The sequence below is a fragment of the Athene cunicularia genome (genome assembly GCF_003259725.1).
Source record: "Athene cunicularia isolate RWA chromosome 15 unlocalized genomic scaffold, athCun1 chr15_part1, whole genome shotgun sequence".
NCBI lineage: Eukaryota > Metazoa > Chordata > Aves > Strigiformes > Strigidae > Athene > Athene cunicularia.
In genome coordinates this window covers 5,826,100-5,845,570 of record NW_020799121.1, presented here as the reverse complement: position 1 = coordinate 5,845,570, position 19,471 = coordinate 5,826,100, and the positions used below count along the sequence as shown (strand labels likewise).

Sequence of the window (19,471 nt, the reverse complement as noted above, 5' to 3'; positions counted from 1 at the left end):
GAGTGTGGGAGCTCTTGGGGGGGTGGGGCGGGGCCACTGATCTATAATTCAGCAGGTTTTTTTCTTGCCAGTTGTTGCTTATGGAAATGATTTAGCAAAATCTTTTAATCAATAATTAGTGAGGTTTCCTGCCCCCAAAGTCAGAGACGTGCCTGTGTTCTGCCCACCCAGATCAGAGCTGCAGCAAGACCTCAGCTTGTGGCCCAGTGGTGCCTGCCCCAAACTGCGCCCATGAAAATCTTGGTCTGGTTCCTGTCACCAAGGGACAGGCTTTACCTGTGGTACATCAAGATGGATTTCAAGCCCTGTGAAAACCGTTGCCCTGCCACTCCTTTTCCCTGCCAGCTACTACCCCCCAGATGTGTCATTTACAGCAGGGGAAAACCTGGCAGCGTGACTGGAACAGACACTCCTGTGTTACCCTGTCATTCACTCCAGCCTCAGCCACTACTTAAGTGTGTGATTTGCCAACTACTGGAATCAATAATTACTGAGGCTTGAGCTTTCTCAGCATAAAAAAAGTGTTCATCCTTCCTGGCAGCATGTCTCAGTCCTTGGGGCATTTTTGGCTCTCCTGGGTGAAAGCCGTGGCAGCATCATGAGGCCAGGGATGAGAATGCTGTGGGCAGGGGTTTGCTTGAGCTTGGAAAGGGGCTGAGTGCCAGGGCGGAGGAGATGGTGCCATCTCTGGGTCTGTGTGCCCCAGCAGTGAGCTGGGACGGGTGTGTGTGGCCATGCTGCAGGGACCCTTGCCTCCCAGACCTCCAACCACAGCCCGGCAGCCTCCCAGGACCAACTCTGCCAGCTCTCTGCCACTGCAGGCTCTCTCTGCCTGAGAAACTGTCTTAAAGGAGCTCATCTTGAAACACAGCAGGACAGATCCTTCTGTTGCATTTCCTTCCTTCCCCTGGCTCTGGTGCAGGCTGAGCATCCTGCTGCTGGCTCCTTCCTCGGAGCCAGCGGTAGCCCGGTGGGCTTCGATCTGCCCTGGGGACAGGTTTGCTCCATGGAGAGAGGATTTCCTGGGAAAACCCCAAGCCTGTCACCCCACACGTGGGCAGGGTCACTGGGACTGCCCCCATTGTCCCAGTCTGTTGTGCAGGGTGATGGAGAGAGGGGGTTTGCTCCATGTACAGGGCTGTGCCATGGCAGGGACTCCCTTGCCTGTTTGGGGCGCCAGATAAAGCCAGAATAAAGTCAGTAAAGTTCTTCTCAAGCACAGCGTGCCTCTTGGCACCTCTGGCGGAGTCCAAGCCCTGCTGCCAGCTCCCTGCCAAAAAGCAGGAGGGAAGGAAGGCTGAGGCAGACCAGGGTTCACATCCCACCCTGCCTCTCCCATATGTGCCTTGCCGGGCCTGCACAGTGCCCATGGCCCCTGCAGGGCTGGCACCCATCCCCTCAGGGCTGGCACCCATCCCTGCAGGGCTCGCACACATCCCTGGAGCTGCATGGGGTTCCTGGGGAAGGCTTGTGCTGTCACCTGTTGAGGACAAAATGCCTGGTGCAGTTGGGGAAACCCCAGCAGCCTCAGACTGGGGCACCCCAGGGCAGCCCCAGGCAGAGCAGGTGTGAGTCTTTACCGGGAGTCAGAGTGGAGCTGTGTTGCGGGGGCTGAGCTCCTGCCTGCACTGGCTGGGATAACCCCCTTCAGTGGCATGCAGGCAGGCTGGAAGAGGCCTGGGGCACTTGGTGTACCTCCCAGTGCCCCACATCCCCAGGGACTGCAGGGTCACCAGGCAGTGAGAGAGAAATAGCAGCTGCAAATAGCCCAGCTGCTTGACCAGAACTGATTTTAGTGCACGTGGAGCTAAAGCCGGCATAGGAATGGGGTGTGGGGGGCAGGAGACGTGGCCATCCACGCAGAGTCAGTGTGAGCTCGGTGGCAGTATTTGGGTGACCTCTGGGTGCAGGGGAAATAGGAAGGGCAGAGGGGAGAGGTTTGGGCATGGGGACATGGGGACAGCATGGAGCGAGGAGCTGCTGATTCCATTAGCAGTGCAGAGGAATGAGGACAGGAATGGGGATGCTGCTCCAGGCGGGAGCCTCAGGCTGCTGCTGTGGATGTGACTGCAGACCCAGGGCTGGCTGGATAGCTGCATGCCCTGCAGAAATACACACCGAGAAAAGCACTTTATCTGAGTAAATAGCAACGTTTTCCCAACAGAATAAAGTCTTCTGAAATGCTAAAATGGTGTGTTGTTGCTGGAAGGTCCCAGTGCTGGGGGACATGGGGCTCCTTTTGCTGGCAGCAGGACCGTTGCTCTGTTCAGGCCATCACTGCCTACCTTGCTCTGTTCAGGCCATCACTGCCTACCCTGCCGTGTCCATGTGAGCAAGAGATGGATGAAAGAAACTTAATTCTACTCAAAGTTCCTCTTTGGTATTTGCTTTCCTGGCAGGTCTTGTGTTGCTGCTGCAGTGCTCATTCCCTGGGAGGCTCCACTCCCTTAGATGTTTTGCCAGACAAGGAACAGTGCAGGGAGCAGAAATTGCCCCCTCAGATCTTGTCTTGTAGAGACTGGGTTTGGCAGAATATTTTTTGTTTTATTTTGGCTTAATTTCCTGAGAAATCCTCAAGTAGTTGCTGAAAGACTGGTTAAAAAAAGAACATTAAAAAGCTGGGGTGGACAGCTCCATCAGAGCTTTCTGGGAGGGATGGGTGGATGGGTGGGTGGGTGGATGGATGGATGGATGGATGGATGGATGGATGGATGGATGGATGGATGGATGGGTGGATGGAGGTGTTGGGGTGGGTAGGACGGATGGAGATGCTCAGGTGAGTAGGATGGATGGAGGTACTGGGGTGGGTAGGAAGGACGGAAGCATTGAGGCAGACAGGACAGAGGCACTGGTGTGGACAGGATGGATGGACACAGCAGGGAGGACACACAGCCAACAGCACTGCACAGAGCGGTGCTTTCTCCTTGTCGGCTGCTGGGGTCTTTGCCATGGTGAAGGTGTTGGCTGGCCACTGGACTTCCCGGGGCAGCTGATTGCCAGCAGGAGACAGGGAGGAGCCATGCTGGTCATGGGGTCCAGGTCCCTGGGACAGACAGGGGGCTGCCCCAAGTGGGGCTAATCTCTGCACCTCACTGGCCATCAGCCCCCATGGCCGGCTCCCAGGAGTCCAGTGATCCCTCCTGTGCCCCAGTATCAGTGGTGGTGGGGGATGAAGGAATTGTGAGCAGCCCTGCGGAGAAGGGCTTGGGGGTATTGGTGGATGGAAAACTGCCTGTGAGCCAGCAACGTGCGCTCGCAGCCCAGAAAGGCAACCGTGTGCTGGGCTGCATCCAGAGCAGTGTGGGCAGCAGGGCGAGGGAGGGGATTCGCCCCCTCTACTCTGCTCTGGTGAGACCCCACCTGGAGTCCTGTGTCCAGCTCTGGGGGCACCAACGTCAGAAGGACACGGACCTGCTCGAGTGAGTCCAGAGGAGGCCACAAAGATGACCTGGGGGGCTGGAGCAACTCCTGTGAGGACAGGCTGAGAGAGTTGGGGGTGTCCATCTGGAGAAGAGAAGAATTCCAGGACTAAAGGGGCCTTACAGAAAAGATGACAGACTTTTTAGTAGTGCTTGTTGCAATAGGACAAGGGGTAACAGTTTTAAACTAAAGGAGAGTAGATTTAGACTAAATATAAGGAAGACATTTTTTACAATGAGGGTGGTGAAATACTGGCACAGGTTGCCCAGAGGGGTGGTAGATGCCCCATCCCTGGAACATTCAAGGCCAGGTTGGACGGGTCTGTGAGCAACCTGATGTAGTTGCAGATGTTCTGGCTCATTGCAGGGAGGATTGGACTAGATGACTTTTAAAGGTCCCTTTCAACCCAAACCATTCTATAATTCTATGGTTCTGTGTCCCCAGAAAACACCTGCAGAGACACATGGCAGCCCACAGCCTGGTGGGGCCAGGTACCCCATGGGCACTGATACAGCTTAGGGAGGGGGATGTGGTGGGGCTGTTCCCCCTTTACCAAAAGGGTGGCAAGGAGTCATTTCTGCCAGAACTACACACAACGTGGACGGGTCCTCCCATCCCCTGTCCCCAGGGTGGCTTCTGACAGCTCTGATGGGGTGACTGCAGCTGAGCACTGGTGCTCTCGGCATAGCCATGTCCATAAGCCACTCTATTCAGGGCCACAGGGAGACTACCCTGGGGCTGTGCTGGGGATGGGGACAGAGCATGTGGCATCCAGGGGCCCACGCTGTCATGACACAGGGTCTAAGGGACAGAGTGGTGCATGTGTACCACTGGTGGCTACACCAGCACCACCATCCTGGGGGACATGGGGGTGACTGAGGAAATGGGGACAGAGCCAGGGCAGGCTGGCGAAGGGGCATGGCTGGCTGTGACCCTACCACAAGCCATGTGTCCCTGCAAAGGACCTGGCACCCAGAGGCCAGTGGGCAAGGGAAGTGGACGGCACAGCCAGGGCCATGTGCTCACTGCTGGCATGGGAGGCTTGGACCAGGCTGCTGCCCCAGGCTGCTCATCCCCTGGTCTTGGCCATTCCAAGGGGGTTCATCAGGGTCCCCAGGGGTGAGCAAGAACTGCAGAGAGCCCCAGCAATATATATATATATGTGGGGGTGGGGTGGGGTGTGTGTGTGGGTGTGTGTGTGTGTGGGTGTGTGTGTGCACACTCATGTGTGTGTTCCCATTCCACCCTCCTCCATACTGGTGCCACTGGGGAGATGCTGGGGTGAGTGGGCGGGTTGGAAGGACACAAAGACAGGGATGCTGAGCCAGCGCTAGTTCAGTGTCTGTGTTTATTTGTGTGACACTCAGGGTGGGGGGACAGGAGCAGGGGACAGGGGGATGTGAGGAGAGACATTTGTGGCAGAGGGGGAGCCACTGTTCCCAGCAGCAGAGAAGAGGGAGGGGGCTGGCAAGGGCCTGCCAGGCGCGGGGAGGTCCCGGCGGGGTTAGAAGCATTCGGATTTGTCCACGGTCTTCTCCACATTGCCGGCCTCGTGCATGACCTTGCAGGTGACGGTTTTGTACTTGTTCCAGTCGGAGACACTCAGCGTCAGGTAGCTGCTGGCTATGTACTTGTTGTTGGTTTGCCGCTGGGACTGACTGGTCTCGACACCACTGCTGAGGGGGCGGCCATCGGCCAACCAGGCCACCGTGAAGGTGCTGGGGTAGAAGTCTCCCAGCAGACACACCAGAGTGGCTTTGTTTCCTGTCGACATCTCATCCTTGGATGGTGGGAAGATCGTGACGGTGGGGGAGACCTTGGGCTGACCTGCAAGGAGGAGAGAGAGCAGCATGGAGTCAGGGGGTGCCCCACCACAGCCCCCTGCCTGCCTGCCCTGCCTGCCTAGCTGGCACTGCCCAGAAACTTCCCACTTCCCCCGCAGCTAAGAGTTTATCATTTATCACTCTAACTATTTAGATTTGGAAAACATCTACATATATATCTTTATATATATATATAGATAGATAGATAGATAGATAGATAGATAGATATAGATATATATAGATATATATATATAGATATCTTTAATGTATATATATGTATATATATACACACATATATGTGTGTAACACATATACATACATCCCATATGTACTTGTATATATACACTATAAGTATATATATGTGCATATGCACATTATATGTTATAGATATATAAGCTAATATACATCATATATGTATATTATGTTACATATATAAAATATCCAATATACTACATATCTATGTAGTATACATCATTATATACATATATGTATAATTATGTCATTTATATAATATACATAACTCTGGTTAGTTGCCATAGACCTATTTCTTTCCATTTAAAAGGCAATTTTTTTAAAAAATCAAAATTTCAAAGACAAACCATCCTGTTTTCTGCCCAGTTCTGCTTTTAGACACTTTCAGACTTGTCTCAGAAAAAGTACAACTAAGAATCACCCAAAGGAAGATGGAGAAAAGATGTTTGGGCTCTCTGAGGTGGTTCTGCTGTCTTCTCAAATGTACAAAGTCTCTATCCCTCTCTCTCTCTCTCTCTCTCTAATCTCTATCTCTATCTCTATCTCTATCTCTATCTCTATCTCTATCTCTATCTCTATCTCTATCTCTATCTCTATCTCTATCTCTATTCAAAAACCAGAAGACTCCACAATTAGAAACTTTCTGCCAAAGAAATTGGCAGACTACATTTTTCTCCATCTTATGCCCCCAGTAATTTGGTTCAGATTGAGATTTTTGGCCAAATTATTTTTAAAATTACAGACAAAGAAAGACAAATGATGTTCCTGGCAGCATTTTCAACGCAATAATCTCTATTTTTGACACAGCTTACCCAGACAATAGGTTCTTTAAGATACCCCTGAAAACTTCTGGTTAAGATCCCAGGACATGCCATTTTAACACAAAGTTAGGTGCGACTTCAGCTTACTTATGTCCGAGGATGGGCTGCTATTTCACTGCGCCCGCACCCTCAGGTGCGGGACCCTGCAGAGAAGTCCCTGCTCCTCACCAAGGGTGACGGACTTGGTCCTCAGGACTAAGAGTTGAGGACTTAGACCTTAGACATTAGTCTAACAATTAATTTCTTTAACAAAGACAAAAACTGGCTTTTTTAGAGACCTAAACCTGAGATTCTGAAATAGATTCCCTGAGACCAGACACATTTTATGGCCAAATTTCAAGATCTTTCAATTGCGAAAATACCCCCCTATCTTCTGTGGCACAACCCTCAACCCCACATTTAGTGCCCATTCCCAAACCAGCGGCAAACCCCAGCCCAGCTCCAAGTCTGAGGAAAAAACCCCAAAATCACTGAAAATCGACAAAATGTCACAATTTCATGGTGGGGAAGGACAGACAGAGAAGAAGTTGGCGACTCACCTAGGACGGTCAGGACGGTCCCGGCCCCGAATACACCACACAGTGATACAGGGCTGTGCAAAAACTTCCAGCTTCATGGTAGGAGCGCTCTGGGGTCCCATGGACATGGAAGGACAAAGGTGATGAGATGGAGGCATCCCGATGGACACCGCAGGATGAAGGTGGTGGGATGGAGGTGTCCTGATGGACACAGCAGGATGAATGCATGGTGCTGATGTGCCCCGGTGGATATGGCAGGGCTGGAGCAGCAAGACAGCCATATGGGGATGACTGTGTATCTCTGGTGGAGAGGCCATGGCAAAATGGGTGGCCTTGGCCCTGCCATCCCTCATGGACTGCATTGGCCAGGCTCTCCAGAGCTGTGGCTGCATCACTGGCTGCTCCAGAGATCCACTGCTGCCCAGGACCAGGCACCTTGTTGTTACAAGCCTGTGTCCCTGCTTGTCATGTGAGGATGTTAGTCCCAGGTGAGAAAGTGTTGATGGAGGCTTTGGGTGCCCTTAAAGCATGTCAGGCAGAACCTTGCCTCAACCTGCACTGCTGCCATGCAGGTGGCTGTGGGCTGCCCTGGGCGGGCACCAGCCATTGTCCTGCCACCCCTCAGACCACACCATGGCTGCACTGGGGCAAATGGGAGCCACTGGTCATTGGACAGTATATGTGTGAGTAAACCTCATGAATAAACCAACCATCCATCCATCCATCCATCCATCCATCCATCCATCCATCCATCCATCCATCCATCCATCCTTCCCACTGCCCAGGAACACCAGTGCTGGCATAGATGCCGTGGTTTCACCCCACCTCCTCTTGTCTGTGCTACCCTGCAGCCTGGCCTTGCTTTCTGGGGCAAAACCAGACCCTGGCACAGCTCGCAGTCTTACCTGGGCAGGATTTTCAGTACCTGATGGGCGGGTGAGTCTCCTTGCAGCAGCTGTGTTGGGGTGTCCTGTGCTGGGGCAGCATGTGGCAGGGAAGTGGCGCAGCCCCAGCTGCTGTCACACTGCCCCTGCTGCTGTGCCAGAGCTCAGCCCTGCGCTCGGGGCTGGGCACGGGGCGTTGGACCATCCTGCCAGGGGTAAATAAACACTTCCCTTTGTCACATCCGGCATCTCGGCACTGGCAAAAGCACTACTGTGGGGTTGATTCCCGTGAGGGCGAGTGCAGAGCCCCGCTGAGCCAATGAGGCCTGCCAGCCATGACGGAGGATCACGCCCTGGGACGCTTGCTGAAGGCGCCTATCGCTACATCAGTGTGTGATGACCGATGGCTGAATTCACAGGGTGTTTTATTTCTGCCCTAACAGACCTCAGCACATGTCTCAGCACTTAATGCCCTGCCCGGGCAGCTGCTTTCTCCAACTTTAGCTCCTGCCTTTGCTGCAGGAGATCAAGCCAGTGCCCACAGACTCAGCTACATTGCTTTTTGGAGCCTGAAGAGCCTGAGTGCCTGGAGAGGCAACCTTGTCCTGAGACAGCAAGCCCAACTCCTCTTGCTCAGACTTGAAGCCTTCCACTTCAACCCCCTATATATTTCCTCACCATACCATAGAGCATACCTGGGAGTGTCTCCTTAGGAGAAAGGGAAATGTCAAGAAATTTCTGTTTCATAAACTCCAATATAATCTGGCTGTCTGGCAAATATATAGATATACCCAGTAACTCCTGCACTCAGACAAGCCCACTCAGAAGAAAGCCCAGGGGATCAGCAGAGGGTCTGCAGATTTGAAAGGACCAAAACCATTTTGCAAGTAGCAAAGCTCATTTTCCCATAAAACCTTGTTTCTACGTGTCAGAGAAAGACACATGAATATGTTTCAGTGTGTTTAGGCAGATGGAGGACACACTACTATAACCTAATGGAGATGCTGAAGAAAGAAAAAAAAATCAACCCATAAAGGTCCCAGCACTGGACAGACCATGTGTGAACGTCAGAGTGACTTACTGAGGATATTCAGCTGGGTCCCACTGCCAAAGAAAATAAGAAGAAATAAATGCAATGACACATTGCTGTGCAGGACACCAAGCAGCTGCTTATGCCCAGCCAGTGGCCCCGGCACTCCAGGCTGCTGCTCCTTGTAGCACCCTATTAGCCCTCGCCTTCACAGCCCCTTGGAGCAGAAGCTCTTGAGTGACGTCTCCTGGGAGCATCTGCCTAGGGCCATGGCACGCAGAGAGGGTTGGAGAGGAGGCATCAGAGGCTGTTGGTAAAGAGGAAGAGCTGGGACCAGCAGAGAAAATTATGCAAGGTATGCAGATGCTTACATACATCTGAAATAGTCAAGGCAGGGGTGAACCAGGATGGGTTTCAGTTAGAACAGATTAAATTCAAATTCCCCAGGCGAGGCTTGGCTACTGCTTTATAAAGTATTTTCCCAGTGTGGTGCCAATCTCACAGGGCACAGAGTGATCAGCTCTGAGCAAACTAGCTCTTGGAGCACTGAATTTCAATAGCATCAACTTAAATTGAAAAAAAAAATAAAAATTCAAATGTTGTGGTTTGTGCAAGTGGTTATAGAAAGAGGCAAAGTCAGTGAACCTCCTGAGTCACTAGAAAATAAATGATGCTTTGGAGATTTTGTGGTTTGAGGCACTTCATATTTCAGAGGTTTGGTTTGCCTCTGGGTAAGCTTATGCATTGGTGCGAAGGATGAAACTAGCCACAAAAATCACTGAAATTGTCTATGCAAAGGATTTAGCTGAAGCCAATGCCATCTATTTTGAAAAGCCAGTTTCTGAGCAATTCCCAGACTTTGATGAGGTTTCAGTTCAATGTTAAGAGAGGACAATTAATGGGGACAACACTCAGCATGAAAGTTCAGCTCTTCTCCATGGAGGGAGGCATGGAGGAGAACTGATGGTGTGCTGGCTGTCCCAGGGGTGTTGGCCCTTCAGCACCTGCCTGGCACATGGCCTCAGCGGGGGCAGGGATGGGTGAGGGGGTACTGATCCTGGGTGGGCACTGGGGAGGCCACGCACAACTGCTGTGTCCCAGCTGCTGGGGATGAACCAAGGAAGCCATGCCAGGCACTCTCCGTTGCTGCCACGGCATTCCCAGACATGCCAGGAAGCAAACGAAAAGGGAAAGGGTAGGATGCAGTATTGCAGCATAAACCATACTGAAACTGCCTTGCAATGGCTTGTGCAAATACCTACCCCCAGAAACAGCTTCCCTTATAGACTAAAATCAGCATTTCAGGGGGGAGCAGGTAACCTGTGTCCTGGGGCTCCTGGCACAGCGGGGGCTGGGAGGGCAGGGAGGCAGCCGGCAGGCCCCAGGGTGTGAGATGGCGATTGCAGGAGACCTTGGACCCTCAGGGTTGCTGGTGGTCATCACCTCCCCAAATGACAGGAGACGGGCACAGACCTGGGGCTGTAAGGGAGAGCCGAGACGGGACACCAGGCACAGACACCTACAGCACAGCGCAGCAAGGGCAGGGCCATGGTAGTGATCTGCCCCACAATCACACAGACAGCAGGGACTCCTAACTGGCTCCTGCAATGATGGTAGGATTTTTGTATCACTTCCCCATTGCTCCCTATCACTGTGGCAGCGCTGCTGCTGCCGTCGTAGCCACCACAGTAATAGACAGCCTCGTCCTCGGCTTGGACCCCAGTGATGGTTAACGTGGCTGTGGAGCCAGACTTGGATCCAGAGAATCGCGAAGGGATGCCCGAGGGTCTCCGATCATTCCAGTAGATCACAGTGACAGGGGCACTGCCAGGGACCTTCTGCTGGTACCAGCCATAGCTGTAGGTACTCCCGGAGCAGGTGATCTGGACGGTTTGTCCTGGGTTCGCTGACACGGAGGGCGGCTGAGTCAGCGCTGCCTGGACCAGGGAACCTGGAGAGGGAGAGGAGAGAGGGGAGAAGATGAGGGTCAGCCAGTGCCCCAGGAGCACGGCCATCCCCAGGCACGAGAACGGGCCCCTGTGCAGTGAGTCTGGCCATGTCACCTGAGACATGGGCGAGCACCACGAGGAGGAGAGGGGCCCAGGCCATGGCGCGATTCCACCAGCTCCGTGTCCCCACGCCGATGGGGCTGTGCTCTGGACACTGACTCCCTTTTAAGCGCCCACCCACCTGGGCACGGCCCCTCCATGCAAATCTGACCCCATGCTCACTGCCGGATCCTGCCCGCCTCTCCCCTCCACACCTCCCTCCCCACTCCACGCCCTGCCCCACCACCCCAGATCAGTGGGGCTTGTTCCCGGGCACAGCGCAGAGACACGTCCCAGCTCAGAGCCCAGAATCCGCCAGCATGGATTTCCCCCCACCAGCTCGTGCCCAGGGGCTGCGGGGCCAAAGGGCAAGGGAGAGCCAGGATGCTGGGGGCGAGGAGGGGCAGGTGGCTCTCAAGTCTGCCTGCGATGGGGCTGTATGATGCCAAACCCCAGCACTGTTGAACCTACAGTTGACATCATTACTATAGGTGTCCCAGCCCCCTAAGGTACCCTCATGCTCTTCTGCTTGTCTGCCCTGGCTCTTTCTCTGCCAGCCCAGCCCCACAGCTCAAGACCTTTGCTCTTCCCAGGAATCCACAACCCAGCACAATAGGAGCCATGCAGCACTGATCCCCAGGGGCTCCAGCAGTGCCTCCCCATGACCTGGTCATGAGCCCAGTGGGTTGGTGCTGGACAAACACAGCCAGAGCCCAGGCATCCCAGGGACTCTGCTCAGTGGTTGGGGCAGACTCAGGCCAACCCTGCTCCAAGACAGGGCACAGGGATCGTAGCCACCTTTGGAAGCATCATGCCCAGCCCAAGAGTGTCTGTGTCTGTGGGAAATGCACCCACGCCCACAGTCCCATGTTGTCCCAGATGCTGTCCCCTCCAAGGTGCCCGGGGCACAGACCACAATGGGCAGAGGCAGGGCAGAGCTGCAGGGGGGCTGTCTCTCTGCAGCCAGCTCAGAGAGGACCTGCTGGAGCTGAGCAGGTGACCCACAACTGGAGCCACCGCACAGGCACACGTGGTGCTTCAATGCCACATCCAAGCAGCAGCAGTGGCAGCAGCAAATGACACACAAATGCCCCTGGGGCAACAGTGGAATTGAGCCTCATGTCCCCAGTGTTGGGACTCACCATAACGCTGACCAGCACTGATGTGATGTCCCAGCGAGCACAGTAAGAGACAGCCTCTGCCTCAACTTGGACGCCACCAATGGGTAACTTGGCTATGGGGTGGCATGTTTCCAAGTGCTGCACATCCCCTCCTGAGATCAGGGCAGGAGACAGACACACATCTGGGGCTTTATGGGATGACTCAGCCAGGAAAACAGGCACAGAGACCTGTAGCAAAGGGCAGCAAAGGCAGGGCTACGGCAGGGACCTGCCTCACCATCAAACTGGGACAGCAGAGACTCCTAACTGATCTCTGTGATGGGGACAAGTTTTTGTGTCACTTCCCATTGCTTCTTGTCCCCGTGGCAGCATAGTTGCTGCTGCTGTCATAGCCACCACAGTAATAGACAGCCTCATCCTCGGCTTGGACCCCAGTGATGGTTAACGTGGCTGTGGAGCCAGACTTGGATCCGGAGAAACGTGAAGGGATGCCTGAGGGTCTCTTGGTATTATCATAGATCACAGTGACAGGGGCACTGCCAGGGACCTTCTGCTGGTACCAGCCATAGTAGCTACCACCACCGGAGCAGGTGATCTGGACGGTTTGTCCTGGGTTCGCTGACACGGAGGGCGGCTGAGTCAGCGCTGCCTGGACCAGGGAACCTGGAGAGGGAGAGGAGAGAAGGGAGAAGATGGGGGTCAGCCAGTGCCCCAGGAGCACGGCCATCCCCAGGCATGAGAATGGGCCCCTGTGCAACGAGTCTGGCCATGTCACCTGAGACATGGGCGAGCACCACGAGGAGGAGAGGGGCCCAGGCCATGGCGCGATTCCACCAGCTCCGTGTCCCCACGCCGATGGGGCTGTGCTCTGGACACTGACTCCCTTTTAAGTGCCCACCCACCTGGGCACGGCCCCTCCATGCAAATCTGACCCCACGCTCACTGCCGGATCCTGCCCGCCTCTCCCCTCCACACCTCCCTCCCCACTCCACGCCCTGCCCCACCACCCCAGATCAGCGGGGCTTGTTCCTGGGCACAGAGCGGAGACACGTCCCAGCTCAGAGCCCAAAACTCAACAGCACGGACTCGCCCCGCCAGCCTGAGCCCAGGGGCTGCGGGGCCAAAGGGCAAGGGAGAGCCAGGATGCTGGGGGCGAGGGTGGCAAGCGTTGCCCAGAGATCCAACACCCCCGTCACGGGTTGTGGGGAGCAGATGAGCTGGTGCTTGGGCTGAGGGTGGTAGGACGAGCCCTTGCCCAGGCTATTGCCACTTGCGTGTATTGTTGGGTTCCAGTTGGGCCCAGTCAGAAACTACAGCGGCAAGACGTGGGAATTAAGAATTGCTGGTTAGCAAAATGTAAACTGACCTTAAGGTTAGAAGCATGATTGTGGATAACTGAGGCAGCATTATGTAACACCATGTTGTGTGAAATACAGCAGTAAAAAACACCACCTGCAGAGTATGGCAAGCATGTAAGTAATAAACAGGCAAAACCTGAAGGTCAGTAGGATGTAAAAGTAAAAATGAACCTATGTAAACAGTTGGCAATATACTGGGAGCTTGCACACAGTGCAGTGTCTTTTGCTCTTGGCAATGCCCCCCCTTCAGCAAACTGGCATGATGTTGTCATTCCTCTGTGCATGGCCCTGATCCCGACTGGACTGAGAACAACAGCAAAACGGATGGGAAGAGGCAGGAGCAAAGCCCCTGTTTCCATCCCTCCGGGGTCCTCAGCTGAACATTATCTGCAACCAGTGAGCACACAGGATCGTAACCGGGGGTGCTTGAGAGGAGCAGGGCTGAGCGGGGCTCGTTGGGGAGCACAGAGCAGCTTCTCTCCTGAGGACCGCAGGGTGCTTGGTGTAGCCCTGCCCGTGCCCACCTGGCCTCAGCCCATGGCATGTGCCCCCCCACTTCACGCCATGATCCCGGGCACAGAGCTGGGGACAAGGTCACCTGGGGCCCAGCTGCCCACACGGCAGCTCCCAGCACCACAAGTGCAGCCCCCATGGGGCCAGCAGCCCTGCCCAAAGCCTGGCCCTATCACACCCTCAAACCCAGCCCTTGTCCCCTCACACTCATGGGGAAACAGAAAATGTCACTGCTGAAAACAAGCAGCACCCCGTGACGTGCGAGAGCCGGTGTCTTTGTCCCCAGTTGTAGCCGCAGTCCCAGGGCCCTGTATCAGGATGGGGACAGGCTCAGGGTGCCGGGCAGCCCCTTGCTGTCTTGGGGCTGTGGTGGGAGATTGCCCAGTGCCAAGGGCTTTCCTGGGGGCCAGAGATGCTGGGGGGCTCCTGGGCAGGCTGAGCATGAGCGCAACAGGCCAGCACTGGGCAAACACCGCCAACGCTGGAGTAGCCCACAGGCTGCCCTTGTGGCACGGCAGTGCAGCTCCTGACCAGCCCTGCTCTGGGGGACTCGTTGCACAGCTGGGCTGGGAAGAGGGCAAGGAGTCATCCAGCAAGGTCATGGGTGCCAGTGGGGAAACTCACAAGACCTTTGACCTCTAGGCTGCAGAGCAGGGACAGGGATGATGAGCATCAGTCCCTCCTCAAATCACACATATCAACTTGCTCTCTAAGGGGCGTCTGAGCCAGGACAACAGACACAGCCACCTGCCCCACAGGGCAGAAAGGTCAGTGCCATTGCAGGGACCTGCACCAATATCCAGCGAGGACAGCAGAGACTCCTAATTGGTTCCTGTGATTGCAAAAGGTTTTGTACCACTTCCCCATTGCTCCATGTCACCATGTCAGCGTCACTGCTGCTGTCCCAGCTACCACAGTAATAGACAGCCTTGTCCTTGGCTTGGACCCCAGTGATGGTTAACGTGCCCGTGAAGCCATACCGGGATCCAGAGAATCGCGAAGGGATGCCCGAGGGTCTCTTGTCATTGTAGTAGATCACAGTGACAGGGGCACTGCCAGGGACCTTCTGCTGGAACCAGCCATATTCATTGCTACTCCCAGAGCACATAATTCAGAGAATGTGTCTCAGGTTCTCTGACACTGAGGGTGGCTAAGTCAGCACTGCCTGGACCATGGATCCGAGGGAGAGGAGAGAAGATGGGGATCAGCCACTGCGCCAGAAGCACAGCGCTCTTCAGGCAGAGGGACAGGGTCCCAATGCCCAACAGCCCTAATGGCACAGAGGAACCCACAGCCCCACAAACAGAGCTGAAGACTAGAGGCCCATGGCCCTACAGGGAGAGCTGGCAGTAGCAGGGAAGTGAAACAACACCCTCACAGGGAATGGGACCTGGTCATGGGTACAGAAATGTCTGGGGAGAAGAGCCTGGCCTGGCTCAGAACAATCTAGCAGGGGCAGCTGCAGTAGCAGCAGGAGATAGGGGATGCCAGTAGCAAAAGGCATCAGGGCTGGGGATGAGGTATTTCCTATTATAGAGATGGGGAAAAGGAACCCCCAGTGTCACCTCCAGTGCCTTGGGGTATGGAAGTTGGAACATTCACAGTCATGTCCTTGGACAGGGGACAGGAACCTGCCTCAACTCACAGCCACAACTCTGTTTGCCGATGAGGGAAAAGGGCTGAAAACCTTCCTCTTTGATGCTGGGGTCTGTGTCTCAATTCCCCATTAGTCAGTGGCATCATTTCCCTGATCAGCACTGCTGCTGTCCCAGACACCACAGTAACAGACAGCCTTGTCCTTGGCTTGGACCCCAGTATTAGTGAAAGTGCCCATGGAGCCGGAAAAGGATCCAGAGAATCACAAAGGGATGCCCGAGGGTCTCTTCTTGCTCTTATAAATCACAGTGAGAGGGGCAGTGCCAGGTTTCTGCTCATACCATCCATAATAACCATAGCTGCTCCCAGAGCAGGTGATCTGGATGGTTTGTCCTGGATTCGCTGACACGGAGGGCGGCTGAGTCAGTGCTGCCTGGACCAGGGAACCTGGAGAGGGAAGGAGAGAAGACAGGAGTCAGACAGTGCCCCAGGAGCACAGCCCTCCCCAGGCAGCAGGATAGTGCCCCTGTGCCCAAAGGCCCTGGACAGGTGCAGCAATTCTGTCCAGGGCACCTGAGCTGTGGGCGAGAACCACAAGGAGGAGAGTGGTCCAGGCCAGCCAGGCAGCAGGTGACCAGGCTCTTGACCCAGAATGGGCATGGAGTGAGGGTGCTGGGCGCCTCCATGCAGTTGTGGGGCCATAGAGGGAAATTGCCCAGCGTCAGGGGCTTTCCTGGGGGCCAGAGGTGCTGGGGGGCTCCTGCCAAGGCTGAGCATAAGCCCAATGGGCCAGCACTGAGTGAACACTGTCAGTGCTGCAGTAGCCCATGGGCTCCTCTTGTGGCACAGCAGAGCAGCCCCTGACCAGCCCTGCTCTGCCCCACCAGCCTCACACATGGCCACAGAGATGCTGCGCCCACGGGAAATGTCCCTTCCCAGGGTTTGAAGGCAAAGCTTTGGCCCAGCTGCGCAGCCCATGGCATGTTCCCACCTCCTGGTGCTGGGGCCACAGTTTCAGCAGGGCTGAACCCCTCAGGGGTGATGCCCTGGGGGACTCCTGGCACAGCTGGGCTGGGAGGAGGGCAGGGAGGCACCCAGCAGGGCTATGGTGTCAGTGGGTAATTTGGAGGACCTCGGACACACAGGGCTGTGGGGCAGGGACAGAACTGCTGGGCATCATCCCCTCCTCAAATGACCACAGACAGGCACAGACCTGGGGCTGTAAGGGACAGCCGAGGCAGGACACCAGGCACAGGCACCTGCAGCACAGGGCAGCTAGGGCAGGGCCATGGCAGGGCCCTGCCCCACCATCAAACAGGGACAGCAGAGACTCCTAACTGGCCCCTGCGATGACAGGAGGCTTTTGTATCACTTCCCCATTGCTCTCTGTCACTGTGGCACCAGTATAGGTGTCCTCATATTGACCACAGTAATAGACAGCCTCATCTTCAGCTTGGACCCCAGTGATGGTTAACGTGGCCGTGGAGCCGGAGAAGGATCCAGAGAATCGTGAAGGGATGTCTGAGGGTCTGTTGTCATTCCAGTAGATCACGGTGACAGGGGCACTGCCAGGGACCTTCTGCTGGTACCAGCCAGCATAACCGTAACTGCTAACCCCGGAGCAGGTGATCTGGACGGTTTGTCCCAAATTCGCTGACACGGAGGGCGGCTGAGTCAGCGCTGCCTGGACCAGGGAACCTGGAGAGGGAGAGGAGAGAGGGGAGAAGATGGGGGTCAGCCAGTGCCCCAGGAGCACGGCCATCCCCAGGCAGTGGGACAGGCCCCTGTGCCCAATGGCCCATGACGGGCACACTGAGTCTGCCCAGGGATCTGAGCCATGGGCAAACATCATGAAGAGGAGAGGGACAAGGTCAAACTCATGCCAAGTGACCAGGCCACCTCCCAGCATAGCAGATGGACAGGCACAGGGTGTTGGGCAGCCCTTTGCTGTCACGGGCTCTTAGGGGGACATTGCCCAGCTCTAGGAGTATCCCTGGGGGCCAGAGGTGCTGGGGGGATCCTGCCAAGGCTGAGCATGAGCCCAAATGGGACAGCACTGGGCAAACACAGCCAACGCTGGAGTAGCCCACAGGCTCCTCTTGTGGCACAGCAGAGCAGCCCCTGACCAGCCCTGCTCTGCCCCACCAGCCTCACACATGGCCACAGAGATGCTGCGCCCACGGGAAATGTCCCTTCCCAGGGTCTGAAGGCAAAGCTTTGGCCCAGCTGCGCAGCCCATGGCATGTTCCCACCTCCTGGTGCTGGGGCCACAGTTTCAGCAGGGCTGAACCCAGCAGGGGTGATGCCCTGGGGGGACTCCTGGCACAGCTGGGCTGGGAGGAGGGCAGGGAGGCACCCAGCAGGGCTATGGTGTCAGGTGGGGACAGCAGGGGACCTTGGATCCGCAGAGCTGCTGATGTCATCCCTTTCCCAACTGGCAGGGGATAAGCACAGACCTGGGGCTGTAAGGGATGTCTGAGCCAAGACACCAGGCACAGGCACCTGCAGCACAGGGCAGCAAGGGCAGGGCCCTGCCCCACCATCAAACGGGGACAGCAGAGACTCCTAACTGTCCCCTGCAGTGGCGGCAGGATTTGTATCACTTTCCCATTACTCCGTGGTACCATTATAACAGTCCTCATATTTACCACAGTAATGGACAGCCTCGCCCTCAGCTTGGACACCTGTGATGCTTAATTTGCCCATGGAGCCAGACTTGCAGAAAGTGGCGCCCGAGGGTCTCTTTGTGCTATCGTAGATCAGAGTGAGAGGGGCACGGCCAGGTACCTTCTGCTGGTACCAGCCATACCAGCTATAGCTGCTCCCAGAGCAGGTGATCTGGATGGCCTGACCCAGGTTTGGGGACACCGAGGGCGGCTGAGTCAGTGCTGCCTGGACCAGGAAACCTGGAGAGGGAGAGAGACTGGAGAAGATGGGGGTTGGCCAGTGCTCCAGGAGCACAGCCCTCCCCAGGCAGCGGGTCACGGAGTGCCACAGTCAGAGAAGACACCCAGACACGGTCACAGGCAACTCTAGGGAGCAGAGCCTGTTACAGCCCGCTCAGATGAGGGAGACAAGTGACTCAGGTTTACAAATTCCCAATGGAGCGGACAACAAATCTCCAAGTCCAAACATTTATTAACTACGCACAGTGTGCTAATTGAATACACAATAACTGGCTAAGTATATAGTAAGTTGTGGCAAGCAATACAATATGCCTTGCATTTCGTTATGTAAAAGGAGAAAGAGGGAGATAGAGGGAATGGGGAAATACAGATCACCGGTCTCGGTTTTTGCGCTGATCCCGCCAGCAAAGGTTCCAGGAGGCAGCCGTCTTTTTCGCTTGCATCCGTCTTCTTTGCTGTGCAGAGGGAACAGGAACCTGCCTCAGCCCCACAGCCACACCAAGGCTTGGCCAGGAGGGACAAGGTCCGAAAACCTTCCCCTGACTTTCAAGGCTTTGTCTCACTCACGGTCAGCACACACCATAGCTGCTGCTGCTGCTGTCCCAGCCACCACAGTAATAGACAGCCTCGTCCTCAGCTTGGACCCCAGTGATGGTTAACGTGCCCGTGGAGCCAGACTTGGATCCAGAGAATCGCGAAGGGATGCCCGAGGGTCTCTTGTCATTGTAGTAGATCACAGTGACAGGGGCACTGCCAGGGACCTTCTGCTGGTACCAGCCATATTCATAGGTACTCCCAGAGCAGGTGATCTGGACAGTTTGTCCCAGGTTCGTTTACTCGGAGGGCGGCTGAGTCAGCGCTGCCTGGACCAGGGAACCTGGAGAGGGAGAGGAGAGAGGGGAGAAGATGGGGGTCAGCCAGTGCCCCAGGAGCACGGCCATCCCTGGGCAGTGGGACAGGCCCCTGTGCCCAATGGCCCATGACGGGCACAGTAAGTCTGCCCAGGGATCTGAGCCGTGGGCAAGCACTACGAGGAGGAGAGGGACAAGGCCAGACACATGCCAGGTGACCAGGCTGTGGCTCCTGGCACAGGACAGGGACAGGCACAGGGTGCTGGGCAGCCCTTTGCTGTCATGGGGCCTTAGTGGGACATTGCCCACTGTCAGGGGCTTCCCCAAGGG

The 19,471-nt window shown here is 55.5% G+C and overlaps 1 protein-coding gene and 2 gene segments (V, D, J or C); all 3 read right to left on the bottom strand.

Annotated features, from left to right (window-relative positions):
• Positions 1 to 4,750: 4,750 nt before the first annotated feature.
• LOC113486280 (immunoglobulin lambda-1 light chain-like) lies at positions 4,751 to 10,900 on the bottom strand. Of its 2 annotated transcripts, none has more exons than XM_026860028.1 (4): positions 10,812 to 10,900; positions 10,412 to 10,699; positions 6,856 to 6,891; positions 4,751 to 5,247 (listed from the first exon to the last, which is right to left on the bottom strand). In XM_026860028.1, the coding sequence occupies exons 1-4, from the start codon at positions 10,855 to 10,857 to the stop codon at positions 4,925 to 4,927; spliced, it is 693 nt and encodes a 230-aa protein (XP_026715829.1). In that variant the 5' UTR covers positions 10,858 to 10,900; the 3' UTR covers positions 4,751 to 4,924. The 2 variants fall into 2 exon arrangements, with proteins under 2 accessions (XP_026715829.1, XP_026715828.1); XM_026860027.1 differs by having other exon boundaries at positions 6,856 to 6,894; positions 10,415 to 10,699.
• Positions 10,901 to 12,254: 1,354 nt separating this feature from the next.
• LOC113486215 lies at positions 12,255 to 12,781 on the bottom strand. The segment is given in 2 exon segments: positions 12,255 to 12,580; positions 12,693 to 12,781. Coding segments are annotated over 2 exon segments (372 nt in total).
• A 3,812-nt stretch (positions 12,782 to 16,593) lies between these two features.
• On the bottom strand, positions 16,594 to 17,293 carry LOC113486214. The segment is given in 1 exon segment: positions 16,594 to 17,293. A coding segment is annotated over 1 exon segment (576 nt).
• Positions 17,294 to 19,471: the final 2,178 nt, after the last annotated feature.

Excerpts from the sequence above, each read along its gene's own strand:
- LOC113486280 (XM_026860028.1), bottom strand. The coding sequence starts at position 10,857 with ATGGCCTGGGCCCCTCTCCTCCTCGTGGTGCTCGCCCATGTCTCAG. Across the intron at positions 10,700-10,811 it reads GGTGCTCGCCCATGTCTCAG|GTTCCCTGGTCCAGGCAGCG; the intron begins GTGACATGGCCA and ends CTCCCTCTCCAG. Across the intron at positions 5,248-6,855 it reads GACCGTCCTGACCGTCCTAG|GTCAGCCCAAGGTCTCCCCC; the intron begins GTGAGTCGCCAA and ends TCCTCCTTGCAG.